This window comes from Leucopleurus acutus, assembly GCF_964270905.1.
Source record: "Leucopleurus acutus genome assembly, chromosome: 13".
Classification (NCBI taxonomy): Eukaryota; Metazoa; Chordata; class Mammalia; order Artiodactyla; family Delphinidae; genus Leucopleurus; species Leucopleurus acutus.
The window spans coordinates 40810175-40827011 of NC_139155.1; the positions used below are offsets into that span (position 1 = coordinate 40810175).

The following is a 16837-nucleotide window of genomic DNA, read 5'->3' on the forward strand; positions in this document are numbered from 1 at the left end:
AGTCACAAAGGAAACTGCAAGAGAACATATGAACCTTTCAGACTGACAGGAGGAGTGTCAGCCATGCGTTTCCTCTTCATAGAACAATCCTGGGCTAGACAGATAGCTCATTAATCTGCTCCAAGGTCATGGTTTTATATTTTAGTATATATACTCATAATAACTTTATTTTACATATATAGTGTATATATGTAAATATAATAAGCACATCCTTTCTCAATAATATATTACTATTCACTTTGTTGTACACCTGTAACTAATACAACATTGTAAGTCAACTATACGCCAATAAAAATTAAAATAAATAAATAAATAACATTCTATATTCCTTGAAAAAAAATATATTACTGCTGTCGAGATTTCACAGTACTCTCCCAGAAGCGGGACACAATCTGTGGAGAAGATATCAAGCTATTTTGGGTTCAGCCACGAACCGCTACTCAAATTGCCCATCTGATTTTCTCCCAGGCCAAATAAAACAAACAGCAGCCCTTATACAGAAAAGCCTATGTCACTGAGGTCTTCAGTTACTACTTTTCTACAATCTTACTTGGTACCGATGAAGGGTCAGAAGAAAAGAACGACAACATCTATTCACTGGACACATCTATGCCATTATACCTTTAATTACAGAAATCGTTACAGGCAAACAGCTTTTTAAAAAGCTTATTCTCTCAAACTAATATCAGTGAGGACCAGGGAGGGAGCGGGAAGGATAGAGAACCAGACTGTCGGAACTTGGATCTAAGCCTCAATCATCTTGAACGGACTGTGACATGTCATCACACCCTTCTAAGCCAACAGTATTTCTAGCTGCAAAATGTCTGGTCTGGACAGATCTCTAAGCTCTAAAATTAGATGATTCTCTAATTCAAAGTCCATCACCAACTTGTCTTTTAAGGGATACTTGATATTTCTGCTAATTAGGATGCAACAATGTCTTTCATCCTCCCATGACTAAGACTTTTGCCAGCGCGCCAGCTTGTAGCCATCACCGTCCTTTGCCACAGTTGCTGTAGGAGCCAGGAGTACACAGCTGCACCTGGAGGGGTGCTCCCAGGAGCACCCAGTCATGCCCTTCCCAGATTATATCTTCCAGGTACTCCTCTCTGAGCTCTTGATATTAATACACTCAGCAACATAACCATATTTTCTGTCATCTTCAGCAGCTGACTATTAAATATCTTTCCTGTTAGAATATTGTTTTTACACATAATCACAAAATCATTTCAGTTCTGTTTTCGCATTAAGCCCCGTCTTTCCTGGAACTGATCTCACTGCAGAACTGCATATGTTACCAAAGCCCAAACCTCATGCTGAAGGCAGTATTTCCCTTTGGGAAATCAGGGCTTCCTAACGAGGAAAGTGAGGCTGCAAAACGCAGGGTTACATATTTCCAACACATCAGCAGAAATCGCTCTACCTACACAAACAGAAGGCTTGAAGAGCTTAATGGCAACTGTGAGATAATAATGCTTTGAAACATTAACATTTTAAAGGAATTTAAAATCCCAAACTTCAACTGCATTTTTCTAATACAACAAAAATATGCTGAAATTGGTAGTAGCTCTGTGCTGTTTTTATAGGCATCTTTCACATTCCTGGCATGAACAGCAGCTTCATAGCTTCAGTTACCACAGTATTATTTAACTCTGTGAAAGTGAACTTAGAACACTGTCTACTTCACCTGCCCCAAGTCACAAATGCAAAAATAAAGATCTGCAGTTCAGAAACATGGTTTCAACTGAGCTTCTTGCCGGGAATTCCCACGGTCCTCAACTGGGCTTCCTACTTCCTCTCACTGCTTGGAGTTATGTCAGAAACTTTTAATTCAAATTTTAAATGAGTCTCAAAGACAAATAGCTTTCAAACCAATTCCTTGAAGAGGAAAAGGAGTTAGAACCAGCAGGAAGATTTCAACTCCCGCAGATCTAGAGACAGAAGGCTTCTGTGGCTTGTGCCGAGTGCTGAAAGCATGCTATCCGTGCCCTTCTCCACACTCAGAGGAAGCTGTCAAAGGACATTTTCATCACCTTTCTTTTATAGAAAAAGAAATAAGCCGGCAATCATTATTCCGGCAGATGGATTTTTAAGAGTATCAGCAGATATATTAAAAATCCTTGTTAAACCATGTGGCTGGGATTTCATCTGATACATGCCCTCAAGTTTTACTGATTCATATGATATCAAACCTTTTTAAGAATCTTATACGGCTGCAGCAAATTGCAGTTAAAGATGCCAATGTTCCCTGTTCACAACCTGCCTTCAAAACCCAGGAGTACTTTTTAAAAAGTAACATTACCTTTAAATCAGATTTTTATTAAGAGACTTGCAGAACAATGTTAAAAGGGACACCTTCCATAGAGATAATCGATCAGATATTAAGATCAATGTACTGAGTTGATTTAGTGCTTCTTCATCAAAAAATCATGGAAGAATGAAGACTGTTTTCCTCTACCTTTCAATAGGAAATTTCAATGTAGTAAAAATCTACATACCAAATAGCCCTTGATTATGATTTAGGTACCAATATTTTTATTTAAAAAGTAAATTTTAGAGAAATAATTAGATGATAACAGATAGAAATACATAATACTCAGAACAGAGCTGGTACTTTAAGAGTGGTATTTGTGAAAATAATTTTCATAGAAATTAACCGCAACTCTATCTGTGTTGAAAACTGGAATGCAAAGCACGCTAAAGTCTAACTGGACTGTTTACAGTTGTTTTATTCAACGAAATCATAATTACCCTGTAACTTATCATCTTGCATTTGAGTGCCTTAGGGAAAAATATAAAACTCCAAATGTGCCTGTGGATGCAGACAAAGATTCAGTCAATTGAAACAAGAAAGAAATGGCAGAAATACGAAATCATCGTATTGGTTTGAAAGATTTCTTTTTAGCTGCTAATTGACGACCCAGAGCTGGGTGTTTGGTTTCACTTCTAGTTTCTAACACCAGTGATTTCCTTTAGGGTAACGTGCTCATCAAATTTTACCCAAACAAGCTGCCTGACATATGCAGCTTCGTACCATAAGATCTGGCTTCTACGTGGGAATCATGAATGAAGGAAGGGGGAGAGGCACTTGGCGCGCAGGCAGGAATGGTGTGCAGGACAAAATGTCACTGGCTCCCAGGGAGTCTGATACCGAAACTGGCAGCGAGACATACCAAAGGCTGAAGGCCTAGAATAGAGCTGAAGTTAGAATTTGGCATTCCAGACAGAGAAGGACAAGGAGGCACCGAAAAGCCTTTATTGTGAAAAACAAGGAAGAAAGGTACATATGAAACCCATTCTGAAGGGGTCAGTTTTCTCATTAGGGTGATCAAAATAGAAAGTTCTATAAAGCTGTAGTATCAGAGGATATAAACAGTTTCTCTGTGTCTCCATTCAGGTATTTTCACACATTTGTTTGTATTACCTCCTCTACTTGAATGGACAAAAAGTTTTTTAAGTACTGAAATTACATGTGTGACTATGTAAAAATGCAAGATTTAAATTAAGAAAAGCTTGAGGAGAAGGTAAGAATCTGAAAAGATAGATTTCCTATCTAATTTCTGTGGTTACAGGCTAAAGAAACGCCCACCTTTAGGTGGCACAGAGGGATGTCACTTTGTTTATTAATCAATGAAAAACCAATAAACCAACAACTACTTATTGAGGAATATGATTTTACTCTTAAAGGACCAAGGAATTTAGTTTTGAGAGACCAGAGAAACACACACGGAAAAACTAGCAAAAGTACAAAACAACTCTAAGTGTTAACCTATGAAACACAGAAATACTAAAGGAGTTAGTTCAAAAATTCTGCCCAATAAACTCCCCCAAAAGAGTAATCAATATTAACAAATGAAGTCAAGTCAAACTTGCATGGTCATTTCCAGTCCTCAAGGACCTTGACCTCTAATGTTGAGGTTACAGGTACTCAATGACCTTAAGACTTGAAGAGGGAGCACACAGAGTTTGTTGAAGGAATGGGCTGGAAGGTGGCATTGGAGATGGTCCTCAAAGGAGGCATTCCAAGCAAAAATGGGGAATTACAACATCTGATGAAAGATGAGTTTGGGCAAATGCAGGCTATGGGTAGGGGAGTCATGGGGGTAGATGCTAGAAAGATGGTTGCAGCCAGACTGTTCAAGGCTTTAAAAGCAGCAGCTTAATTTAATTTGGTAGGTAGTGGGGAACCAATGCTTATTTCTTGGCACCAGTATCTTTAGAGAAGAATCCTAAATTGTGCCATTTTAAAGCTCCAATTGTAAGAACATATCTATTTTAGGGACAAATGAGATTACAGATAAGTAAACTAAAGCTGTCCATCTACAGGTGAATGGATAAAGAAAATGTACACACACACACACACACACACACACACACACACACACACACACAGGAATATTACTCAGCCATAAAAAAGAATGAAATAATGCCATTTGCAGTAACATGGATGGACCTAGAGATTATCATACTGAGGGAAGTAAGTCACAAAGATAAATATCATATGATATCACTTATATGTGGAATCTAAAATATGACACAAATGAACTTATTTATGAAACAGAAACAGAATCACAGACATAGAGAACAGACTTGTGGCTGCCAAGGGGGAGGGAAGGATTGGGAGTTTGGGATTAGCAGAGGCAGACTATTATATATAGGATGGATAAACAAGGTCCTACTGTATAGCAGGGAACTATATTCGACATCCTGTGATAAACCATAATGGAAAAGAATATGAAAAAGAATATATATAACTGATCACTTCATTGTACAGCAGAAATTAACAGAACACTGTAAGTCAACTATACTTCAATAAAGTTTTTAAAAAGATTCCTAAAGGTTATAAACTTTTCCCAATTTTTCAGGGAATTTCTACTGAATCATTGCTCATATCATTCTATCAACAGTTCTATATGCAGGCCACTATGTGAACTCTGGGTATCATAGCTGATGAAGAGGCTTTTAGTATAGTAGAAGATGCAGTGGTGTGAACTGACCAGCATAAACCCGCAGTCCATTTCTACACTATGGACCACTCGCTCAGGTTGCCTTTTGAATGGCTAAAGTCACTGTCCCTGGGACTAAGAGCTGCAGGGTTCTTCCCAGATCAAAGCCATTTCACCTGCTTTCCAAGGCTTGCAGGTGAGGGTTTCTTCTCTACTGCCACTCCCCATCACATCCAGTCTACTGGCTCTCACCAATACCAGTACCAATATCAATACCATCCCCTATTTTCCAGAGGTAAACACTCTTCCCCACGGCTCCCTGAGAAGAGGCCTAGAGGCCACAGAGAGCCCAGAAGGCCAGGGGTGGTACCAAAGGAAGCCCCCAGCAATTACAGAGGAACTACCACGCAACATTCATGCAGACTGTGATACCTAAGACAGTATTTTTCTATAAGAAATTGCTTTCTGTATATTTTGCTGGTTAACCCCAGAACACTTTGCTTTTCTAAGCACAATTCTAGTATTAGGAGGAACCCAAATTAGTATGAGGACTGTATAAGTATTTACTTCTGAGATTCAATCATATGATCACAGAATAAACAGAAAGGCTGGAATTTAACTTGAGTTAAAAAAAAAAGAACAAAAAAGGCAGGAAAGGAGTTTTTTTTAAACACTGAATTTAAACACAAATTATGTGTAATTTTAAAGTTGCCATACACCATGAATTGTCATACAAATGTAATCTAAAAGAAATCATAGTGGAGAAATGACCCTCCTTATGGAGGATGTCAAGAGGAACTGCAGGAAATTGTGCTGTCATGAGTTTCACATTTACATGCTTCTTATTGTCAAATAATTTGGTCATAAGAGCTTATGAGTGTTGATACTTGGATAAGAACAAACTTGCAAGGGAGGGGACAAATAAGGAGAGGTAACTTGCAATCGGCCTGAATTATGTAATGGTTACAGGGTGGAAAAAAATCCAATCTGCAGAGTGATGGTTATTTTAAGGGGTGCCAAGCAATTCAATTCTTCTGTTTCCAGGTATGTAATTCTAACATGCCCAAACATTTGACAGTGACTTCTGACACTCCTTTTTTAATAGTGTTTACATGGCTGATAAACTGTAAATTTAAAACACAATTTGGGAAAAAATAGGTTAGAAAAAATATTTCCTTTTGAAGAACAGCAGAACTCAAAGATGCTTGGCTTCATCATCTCAGTTGTGTAGAAACTGGACGGCCTACTACTGCTTCAGATATTCAGAGCACAGACTGCCCATTCGTGTTATAAGGCCATCTGATGGTGAGACAGGCTGGAGGACCAGGACTTTTTGTTCAGGGTCCTTGCTCCACCTTTGCTTTGCACTGGGGAAAGCTGAGAAAAAGGATCTTGAATGCTCTGGATACAAATGTGTCAAAGGAGAACTTTGGTAGTAAAGGAATGGGTCCTAACTCGGTATAGTCTGTATTGCTTTTCGTACCTAGCTGTATCCCCAGATCCTGGCCCGCCTTCTGACACACTGCAGGCACTCAATAAATATCTGCTGACTTTAGGAATACATAAAGCGATATGTTAGAACATCAAAAAAATATCTGAATAGTACCTTTACTTGAAATCCCCGACTTTCTCTTCTCAGCCTGAATCTTATCTGTATGAAAAACCTAGTTAGGAGAGCATTTCAATTAAACTCCATTTCATAAATATTTATTGACCATCCACTTTGGCCAAACAGCCAAAGACCCAAGAAGCTTTTCTAGGCTGACATCATTTCCCCTTTCTTCGAATACTACGGCATTTATTACCTGCCACTTCACTGCCCCCTCTTCTGCTGCCTTGAATCCTAACTTAGGTTTCAGAGTCTCATGTGTGCATGTACGTGCATAAAGTGCTGCACCTTCTCTCTGCCTTGATCAAACGTTTTCTGCCTAAAATGTCACCTAATTTTCTGCCTAAAATTTGCCACCTTTTACATTTGAACAGAAATTTCTCATTTGTTAAGTTTAGCCCAAACATCACCTCCTCTGTGGAGTTTTTCTGTTCCCAGTGCAGAATTAACTGTTTCACTATAATAGCTACAGAAGCCCTGCAGTAAGTTGGACTTGCATTTTAATTAGCGATCTCTCTTAGCTGACTGCTGGGTAACTCTTTAAGACCGGGGATGGGGTACAATTCATCTCTCTACTGGGCTGGCACAGTGTCCACTATGACTATAAACCACTGGCAGCTCTAGAATTTCCTCTATGGCAAACAGATACGGTAATAAGGGGACAGAACTGGATGGGAGACAGATGACTATTCTTAAATGTTGCACCAGCATGTCCCTTTGTACAAGACTGAGAAAACATCAACTTTTCATATGAAAGGAGGTGGAGAAGTACTGACAGAGGTGCTCAGCACAGCTACAGCAATCCAGGTTCACTGAACAGAATGAAATACGTGGGAAACAGTGATTCCTTGAGTCGTAAATCCTTTGGGGGACCAAGCTGACAACAACGTTATCCTAGAAGATGTTCTTTTTTCTCAGTAGCATAGATATTGAAGAAATGAGGATGTTAATTGTCCTCTAAGGTCCAAGCTTATTAAAATAAGCCTGGGTTCAGCGTGAGGAAAGGGCCACATTCTTGGGCTTCAAATGTGCACGTGTCTCCAAGGAGCCATTATTTTGGTTACTGTTCCACTGACCAGGGATTATCCTGAGAGAACTGAATCGCTCCAGGTGGCAAACTTTCAGAGCCCCCTCATCTTGCTTGGAGGGCAAGAGAGTTTAGAGCAGGAGAGGAAGCAAGAAGAACAGACAGAGAGAAGGGGAGCCTCTTCCCCCCCCCACTCTCAGCACGTAGAACTTGATAAGAGCGGGAGCAAATGTATGTTTCTACTAGCATCTCGGCTACCTTTGGTAAGAAAGTTCTTGATGATGATACTAGGTCACAGTGTGCAATCAGCCGAATTACCAGATGTGTCTCATTACCTCAATTAGTAATTTAAAGGGTGGGGATGTGGACTTCTAACTCCTCTGTTCCTAGAGATGTTCAGTGGGCTCCTGATAAGTGGATATGGAAAAAAATCAAAAACGTGCACACGCACACACCCCTCTTCCACATCTACAGCGGCTGCACACACGACGAACAAGGAGAGCGTAAGGCTGTGATCCAGGGAGGCCCCAGCTAGCATCAGCCGTGAACACTTGGCTTCTCTGGGCTTTTATCCTCTTATATAAAATAGGAATAAAAAAGTCCTATTCTTCTTCTGCACACAGTTGTTATAAGAATTAAAATAAATAATAAATATAAAAGCACAATGAAAATGCTAAAGGACGATACATAAAAGTTGAGGTCCTATGACATCATTTTGCCCCTAATGTACAAAACCATGTATTATGCGGCTGGTTAAAATAATTGGAGCTATAAAAATGAAGAGGATGGAATGGGATTGTTTCAGCTATGAAATATGAATCTCCAAAATGCATGTTTGAGATTCAAAGGGCAAAGAACCAAAGAACAAAATGAGGTCCTTGGCCTCTCCTGCCAGCAAAGAAAGGGGATGAACACATTCCTAAGATCCTCCAGTTTATCGACTGAAAAACATTTGAGGGCTTCTCCAGTCCTTAAGTCTTTTCCCCAGATAAACATATGAGGTGCTTAAGTAATCACAAATTCATTTATAAAAGGAAATGACTATTTTCCACCAATTTTCTACTCTTCCTGTTAAAGTCTTTAGATGATTTAAACTGAAGAGGAGAAAAGGGAAAGAAAAAAAATAGCAATATAAATACAAAATACTGTTTCATAAAGAATATATCCATCACATAAAGTAATAACATCTTTAGGAAAATCAAAATAACTTACAATGTGTTGGAACATACCTTTCTTTTTCCTTAAGATACTTGTTTTTAAAGATCTCGGTGAATGATTTCAAAATAAATGTATCATCATATGCTAAGCATCTTATCATAAAGCAAAGACAAAATCAGAGGAGAAGGAGCTCTAAAGGTTTCTGAAATTAGAATTATGAATCACAAAACCCAACATGTCCTTGGGCTCCAGCCCTATGATTCCCACACCCTTCACCAATATTTCTGGGGCCGTTGAGTCAGGGCTCCAGGCATAACACTAACGGAGTCAATGTTGGGGATTTGGAGATTCATTCCTTGGTCTAAGTCCTATACTCTCATCAGTATCATCTTCATCACCTGGACACACCCTACACTTCTTTTGATGACCTGCCCCCAGTACAACAATTCTCATTTCCAGACTCACAACCATGGACCCATTCATGGTTTTGGAGCAGGTGAAACCTGGCAGAGTCTTACTATAGTAGATTAGAAGAAAAAGAATCTGAACCCAAGGGGAGACTGCATGATAAAGATTTTGCGAATTAGTGATATACTTAAGAACCCTGAAGACAGGATTCATCTATGTCATCTGGGAATTTTCCCAGATAAGGGAAAACAGTAAAAGATGAAAGTCTAGGATTTAATTAAGGGTACTGCCTTGTATAAATTCCTGCAATTATTAAATTGTGTGACTTTATTGAGAATTCTCAAAGGCAATCATTAAAATTTCTAATAACATGTCACCAGTTTGCTTTGTTCCTGTTAAGACACAATGTTAAGCTCATAGTGATTACATGTTCCTTGATTTTTTGTTAGTATATAAACTGCCAGTCTTCATTCCAGGTGATCTGTTTTCCCTGTTTTCCTTCCCCTAGTTTATGGCGTTCATCTCTACTTAGGAGGGATTCCAGTAGAAATGGGTAAGAAAAGAAACGACACATCTGTAGGTCTGTGCCTCTGGAAAATACTAACGGAGTTGCCCGACACCTATTCAGTTAGAGGCCTGTCCAGTTATTGTATCACTGAGGACTGGCTTTACGGAACTGAAGATATTTGTTGCATTTCTTCCAAAGAACCGAGCAATTCTATGGTTTCCGAGAAAATCCCAGATGTACGCACAGTTTCTTCAAAGAAATAGAGAAAAAACAATTTTCACATACTCATATGATATCATCCGGAAAAACTCTACATTTCTCTTAGAGAAACAACATACTTCACGTATTTAAGGGCTGGACCTAATAAAACACACATTATCCTGCGTCCTGGTCACTCCATGTGACTCAAGAGGAGGATTTCTGAGGTGTTTCACAAACTTTGGCCATTCTTCAGCCATTCTAAGGCAGCACCCACTAACTCCCAAAGAATCTGAAGGCAGGTGTTTCTCCACAGACTCGCTGTGTTCCCCACCTCTCCTTTGTAAGCTCAAAGCTCTTCCAAATCAGCACTGGCCACAGGGTGCTTTCTAGTTTTCTGCAGGACAGTGCCCTGCCATACTGAACTCTTAGAGGACCACGACCCCATCTTATTAATCCAGATCCCCGGGGCCTAGGCCAAAGAAGGGCTCAAAACGTGTGTAAATAAAAGTAAATTGATTGTCAGAACTTAATACAGTAATGAGACAGATGAAGAGATGGCTGACTGCTTTCAGCATCAACACATATGTGTGTGTGTGTGTGTGTGTGTGTGTGTGTGTGTGTGTATCAATGCATATATCATCTATGTAAAAAAACAAAATTTATAGGGGCAGTTGGATAAATGGAGGTGAATGCATACATTTTTTTCCACTATGGTATTTAGCATTACAAAATGCAGTAAACCACAACAAAAACACCAATTTATGTTTACTTTTGGTAACAAAGTAGCAAATATCTATAAACAAACATGTTTAGAAGGAAAAATATACTACTGTATCCCATATTCTGCTCAAAAAATAAACTCCCTTTCGACAGGTACGTTCGTGGAGACACAGGAGTGTATTATCCACTGCAACAACTGAACCCAATGTTGGACTTCCCTCCCCACCTTTTTCCAGCTCACTTTTTTTCCCACCCCCCTGCCCCGCTCGCCAATTAGTTGGTTTGCTGAGACCAAGCAAACGGATTTTAAAATTAACTTCAGCAAAATAAAATCAGAGAAAACCTGTCAGCAAAACCCCTAAAACCCCACCTCTCTACATAGTACATCGCAACTATGAATAATAGTCCGCTATGATACAATTACATCTGTAACAACAGTAACACAATCCAAGATGACTTAACTTTCTGAAAGCAAATAACAGTCTATGATTTTATAAAGCTAAGTAAGCTCTGGAGCTACCAGACATCGACGAAATATCCTTACTTGGTTTTAGTTCAAGAGAGCCAACTCTCTTGAGAAGGTCTACTAAATTTAGACTCTGAGCTGATTTCATCACTAACCTGTCCTCCTGACAGAGGTCTCTGTGGACAGGAGGAAGAAGGCATAGGGGACCCCATACTAGGGTGAGATCAACCTATTTCACAGGCACAGATGGCAGCCAAAAACGTCACAAAGAACGCTCTGCTGGGCTTAGAGCACCTGTCCTACAGGTCCCAGGCACGGCTGACAACCACATCTCTGAATCTTGCAGTGTTACTGTAAAGCCTAGCCCCTTCTGGGAGCCATGAAGGACTGAGAATTGTCATTTTTGACCATGTGACCAGCTGTATTCAGGAACTTTCCTGGAAGAAGAAAACACCAAAAACTTGATCCAAGACAAAGCCTGAAACAATGTGGAGAAGCACAAAATGAAGCTGAATCGAATCCTGATTTTTCTTTTATAAAAAATTATTTATTTATTTAATTTATTTTGGCTGTGCCAGGTCTTAATTGTGGCACACGGACTCTTAGTTGCAGCACGCATGCGGGATCTAGTCCCCTGACCAGGGATCGAAGCCGGGCCCCCTACACTGGGAGCACAGAGTCTTACCCACTGGACCACCAGGGAAGTCCCTCTGTCTTTTTTTTTTTTTAATGCTAGTCAAGAAAAGATCTAAAAATTTCCATTATAAAAAAATGGTTTCATCCAAACCAAATTTTATTCAAATACTAAAATGAAAATCACTGAGCTGTTATAACTAGCCTAGTGACAGTACTGGAATCTGAGCATCAGTGGTTTGCTTGTGCTGTGGACAGAGCGGGGAGGAGGAAAGGAAGGTGGCACAGAGAGAAGGGCAGGCTGCCTCTCTAGCCTCTCTCTCCCATGCATGGGAGAGTCGCTCGTCAGGTGCCCACTGGCCAAGCTCTGGCAGCGACCCAGTGGACCAATGGCTCTGCTGCCTGCATCCCAGTTGAGGGGAGAGGGCTGGGACACAGAAAAATGGATGTCAGAAAAAAGTTTCCAAGGAAATTTGTATGTTAGAGCAGAGGATGGCGGGTGAAGAGGCAAAGGAAAGATACATTCCTTCCACTCCCAACCAACTCCCTGCCTCATTTCTTTTCACTCTTCTGCTCCAGATAGCTCACTACCTTTCTTATCATCTCCAATACGGTACTTCGAGTCACTAAAGTGGATTTATAACCATACTGCCCATTCTCTCTCTCTTTGAAAAAAATTTTTTATTTAAAAATTTTCATTTTTCTCTTAACTATATGTCCATTCTCTCTCTTGAATCCCTTATAAAATATCTAATAAACTGGTTTGAACCAGTACTAAAGTAAAACCAAAATGTGTCACCCCACAAAAAGCCCTAAACATTTTATTAGGCAATTGAACTAAACACATAAAATATTTTTAAGCCAAACAAATCTGGTATTTCATGTGGTTCAATCCCCCATCCCAACGTGGGAAATCCACAAATATTCATTGTCAAATCAAATGTAGATAAGCCGTATACTGTCATATTATTATAGGCAGTATTCATACCCATTGACAGCCTGTTCATTTATACAGTCCAGCTTTTCACTTGAAACGTAAAGGTTGCTGTTCACAAGAAATGAATGCGAACTAAATATGCATATGACTGTATGACCCAGATTTCATGTCCAAAGACAATTTCATAAGGTTACATCCTTGGGATAAAATTAAGAGGAGAAAAGAGTGAGTCAGCTTCATTCTTTTGCAACTTACTGCAACGTGTCTCTAAGTGTTAAACCTCATACCATCTCTCCTTTAAAAAGCTTTTAAAATGCTTAGATGGAAACAAATGAGATGTTATATAAAGGCAGAAATTTCTGCAGAAAAAGGCACACACACGTGAAGCAGTATTTCAGTTCTTTATGAGCTAAAGGAAGCTGATGTTAGTTTTAATATTAGCTGGAGGGCAATCTCTTAGCTGGAAATTTTAAAAAAAGAAATAGGAAATAATGCAAATGGGGGAAAAATGCCAAAGGGGGACTGCTAGGATTGGAACATAAACATTTAGGAAAAAGAGTAAGGAACAATTTTATTGAACAAGAAAAAAAATCAGTTTAATACGTGAAGGTATTTTGTGTATGTTTTTCCACAACACACTGCTAAAATAATATCACACAGAGTAAACTAAAGAAATTAAAATGAAACTGAAAGGAAAAGATATTTTCCAAGAAATCTGACTGACTACTCATTAAGTATGCTGAGGATAAATCATTTAGGTCACCAATATTTGGTTTTGTTCTTATCCTAATAGCATTGTCCTAGCTGCCTTCAATGTCTTCTAGAACAAAGAAGGGTATAAATAAATAAATTCATAAATAAATAAAAAGCTAGCACTTCCTGCTAAATGCAATTGCTGAAGGCAAGAGAAAAGTCACACACTAAATTATGAATGAGGACATCGTGCCAGATAAATTTTGGATGTTTTAACTTTACTTTTAGTGGTTTGGAGTTTCTCTAAGATGCACTGCAAGCTCTTGGCTGCAGCACAGAAGGACTTGGGATGCTTGTTAGAATGCACACTTTAGGCTTCACACATCCAGAGACACTGATTTAGAAGGTGAATGAACCCAGGAACCTGCATTCTTAAGCAGCTTCTCAGAAGATTATAAATGCACATGGGCCGCAGTTCACACTCTGATGAAACTACTGCCGAAAATAAAAGACATGTCTCTCTACTGTGGACACTGCCATGTTTTTGAGCCAAAAAAACCCACAGAAAAACAAAAAAATATCCAAAAAACCAAGACAAACAAACAAAAGAACGTATTTCAATAAAGAAAGGAACCTTTAAATATAATTTAAATAAATATATATTTAAATACTCTTCTGAACCATCAACTTTGTAACCTTAGGTAACTAGTGAGTTATCCTAATGGAAATTATCTATTCTCATGATCAAAATGGTTTCTACAGGTTTCATCAAGCCACGCTGGATAGCAACATAGCTACATACGACTATAAAATGCACACCAATGCTTTCTTTAAGGAAACTGTACACGAACTCTTCACAGATGCTACCAAAATTTTTGTTGGATTTGGCTTATGTGAAATTTGAAAGATATGCAAAGAAATTTTACATATTTATATAAATAATAGGTACATACACACACATACATATGCACACATACACTCCAGCATTTATTACTGCTGTATCTAAAAATTCGAATTTGCTTCTCATTTCATTTGTCAGCAAAAACTCCCCAAGTGCATTACATAGGAAGCTCCTCATGGGCTCCTTCAACACTTTAGACCCATGACTGGCGATTTTCTCTATGACTCTTTTTCTTATCTCCTTCCTTTCTGTGTCTCTTTTTCTTTGATAACCAACCCCATGACCCTTATCCACAGGTACATACAGCCACTTTATGGGAAAGATACACAGTTTTGTCTTTGCCCCACAGCAGTTTCCAACTGATTTTCATTCATCCCAATATGACCATTTCTGACGGAAGAGTATGTGTCAGGCCGTATGGAGAAACAGACCCACAAGTACAATATGAAGTGGTACTTGCTATTAACAGAAAAGGGATGGCTAATAACAGAAAACACTCTGGGTTGCATTTCCCTCCAGCAAATTAAAAATAACATATTAGAGAGCTCCAGAACGCACAGCAAGAATGGCACCAGAAAACTTGACTGCGTGGAGATTTGCAGTTGAGGAGCGTGCAACAGGGGCTGTTTCTGTCAGTAACTTTTAGAAGTCATTTCGAGAGGCCAACAACACATATCTGGGGTGTCATCATATTCTAAGTCAGCTTTTCTCTAGCTCGTACTGCAGGGCAAAGATCTGGCCCGTTAGCATCCATTATTGACCTCACAAATCACAGTATTGATATTAGAGGCCTGGGCGCAGAAAGGGTGGGTGAGGCAATGCCTAGGTTCTGGCCACCCTCACCGTCTTGCTCGTGAGAAAATGGTGATGGGAGAAGAGGTGTCAGCAGATGGGAAGTTTGTCCGCTAGTCGATTCTAATCCAGTCTAGATGTGGAGAACGGAGAGTGTATTCGCTGGGGGTTTGGATTCGGGCAGATCGGAGAGTGACTAGTGCGGGCGTTCCACATTCTGACGGCACCGCATGAAATCCTTCTACACGCGACCCACTGAGAAAGCCAGCAGAACGCCCTTCTGCTGCCCCAACACCACTGCACCAGCTCTACCTGATGACTATTTTGCACCTATCATGTCTCGTGGGATTTCACATGAATACATTTCAGTAATAGTTTCTAGTAACACCATATCCGGTCAGAGCCAGAGGCAGAGAGGAAATCTCTTACCTGTTAGTTCACAAGAAGAAAATACTTCCTGTTCCCAAAGGAAGACTATTTCTTTGATAAATACTCTAACCTAAGAATGAATTACTTTACTAGTGACATGTTCTTTAACAAGCCCCTACTTTATCATTAAAGTCAAATCTTTTTTTTTTTTTAAAACAAGTTTAGCTCAATACGCATTTCCTGCAGACCTACTTTATAGCAGGCAGGCAGGGTGCCACCGCAGACACATGACAAAGGATGAAACACAGTCCTGTCCTCAAGGGCTCTGGGTACCTTCGGGGGAGTAAGAGCTGGACCTTCCAACACAGTGTGGCATGCATTATTCTGCAAGGGTGGGCACAGCGCTCCATGAACACTGTGGAGCCGGGGAGATCTGGGGAACCTTGTGGGGGGGGTGACAACCGAGTTGGATTTTAAAGTGTGAATGAGATTTTACTGCAAATGAAAAGAAGGGCAAAGGGAGCCTGAAAAAAAGTTGTGGGACGCAAAAGGGAAGGAGTCTTTAGGGAACAAAGAGTATTTTGTGGGACTGAGGCACAGGGGAGAGAGACGTGGAGGATGATGACACCAAGGAGATGCGTTGCAGCCAGAACAGAAAGGACCTTATCAGCCACATCAAGGAGTGGCTTTTATCCTGTAGGAAGGACAGTGTGCAGCCTGGAAGGTTTTTAAGGAGAGGTGTTGCAGGACCCAATCTGCGTATTAGGAGGAGACATGTGGTGGCTGACAGCGGGTGACGGAGAAGAGGCTGGGAGACAAGTTACCGAGCTTAAGCGAGACCATTCATAACATGTGTCGTGGAGGCTCGATGCTCTTAGGTGGCCATCATTTTCCCCATATGTTCTTCAATTATATCTGGGCTTTCCCCCTTTAATTATATATCAATACGGATACATATATTTTTTCCTATCCAAAATACCTCCTCTGTGGTCCATAAAATCCCATTCCACACGATAGGGAGTAAACGTTGATGTAAATACTTAAAAGGGTCTCTTACCTGAACAAAGCTGTTCCACTTTCGTGTAGTTTAGAGACACTATGTCATTAACCCAGGCAATGATGTCATGTCGGCTCATAGTCTCCTGGGTTATCGAGGTAGAATACACGTTGACTGCCATTCCCCAGCTAGAAAAAACAAACAAAGTTTATTTACCTACAAGGAAAAAATTAACTCAGAAAGATGACAGACATCCGTTCAAGCTCTGGATCCCTGACAGAACTCTAAGGCTTGTAAAAGTCCTGCTCCGGCTAAGCCCTTTCTCTTCCCTTTGTCTCTGTTCTACGTGTTTGCTGTAATATGGTTAAATCTCATATATTGTTCGTGCAGGATCATTTTTGGTCTCCCTCAACTTGACTCAAATGTTCTTCAGGTTCTGAGATTCCTAAGCTCTCATGTAATTTAGTGAGTC

At 39.8% G+C, this 16837-nt stretch overlaps 1 protein-coding gene across 3 annotated transcripts in view; it reads right to left on the minus strand.

Annotated features, from left to right (window-relative positions):
* MAPRE2 (microtubule associated protein RP/EB family member 2) overlaps positions 1-16837 on the minus strand; it is a 158460-nt gene that overhangs the window by 53122 nt on the left and 88501 nt on the right. For 2 of the 3 annotated variants that reach the window (XM_082853680.1, XM_082853681.1), the window contains one exon: positions 16426-16553. The exons of the other annotated variant lie outside the window; for it this stretch is intronic. In XM_082853680.1, coding sequence (XP_082709806.1) covers positions 16426-16553 — 128 coding nt within the window. The remainder of the gene's footprint in view (positions 1-16425; positions 16554-16837) is intronic. 3 annotated transcript variants of the gene reach the window in all.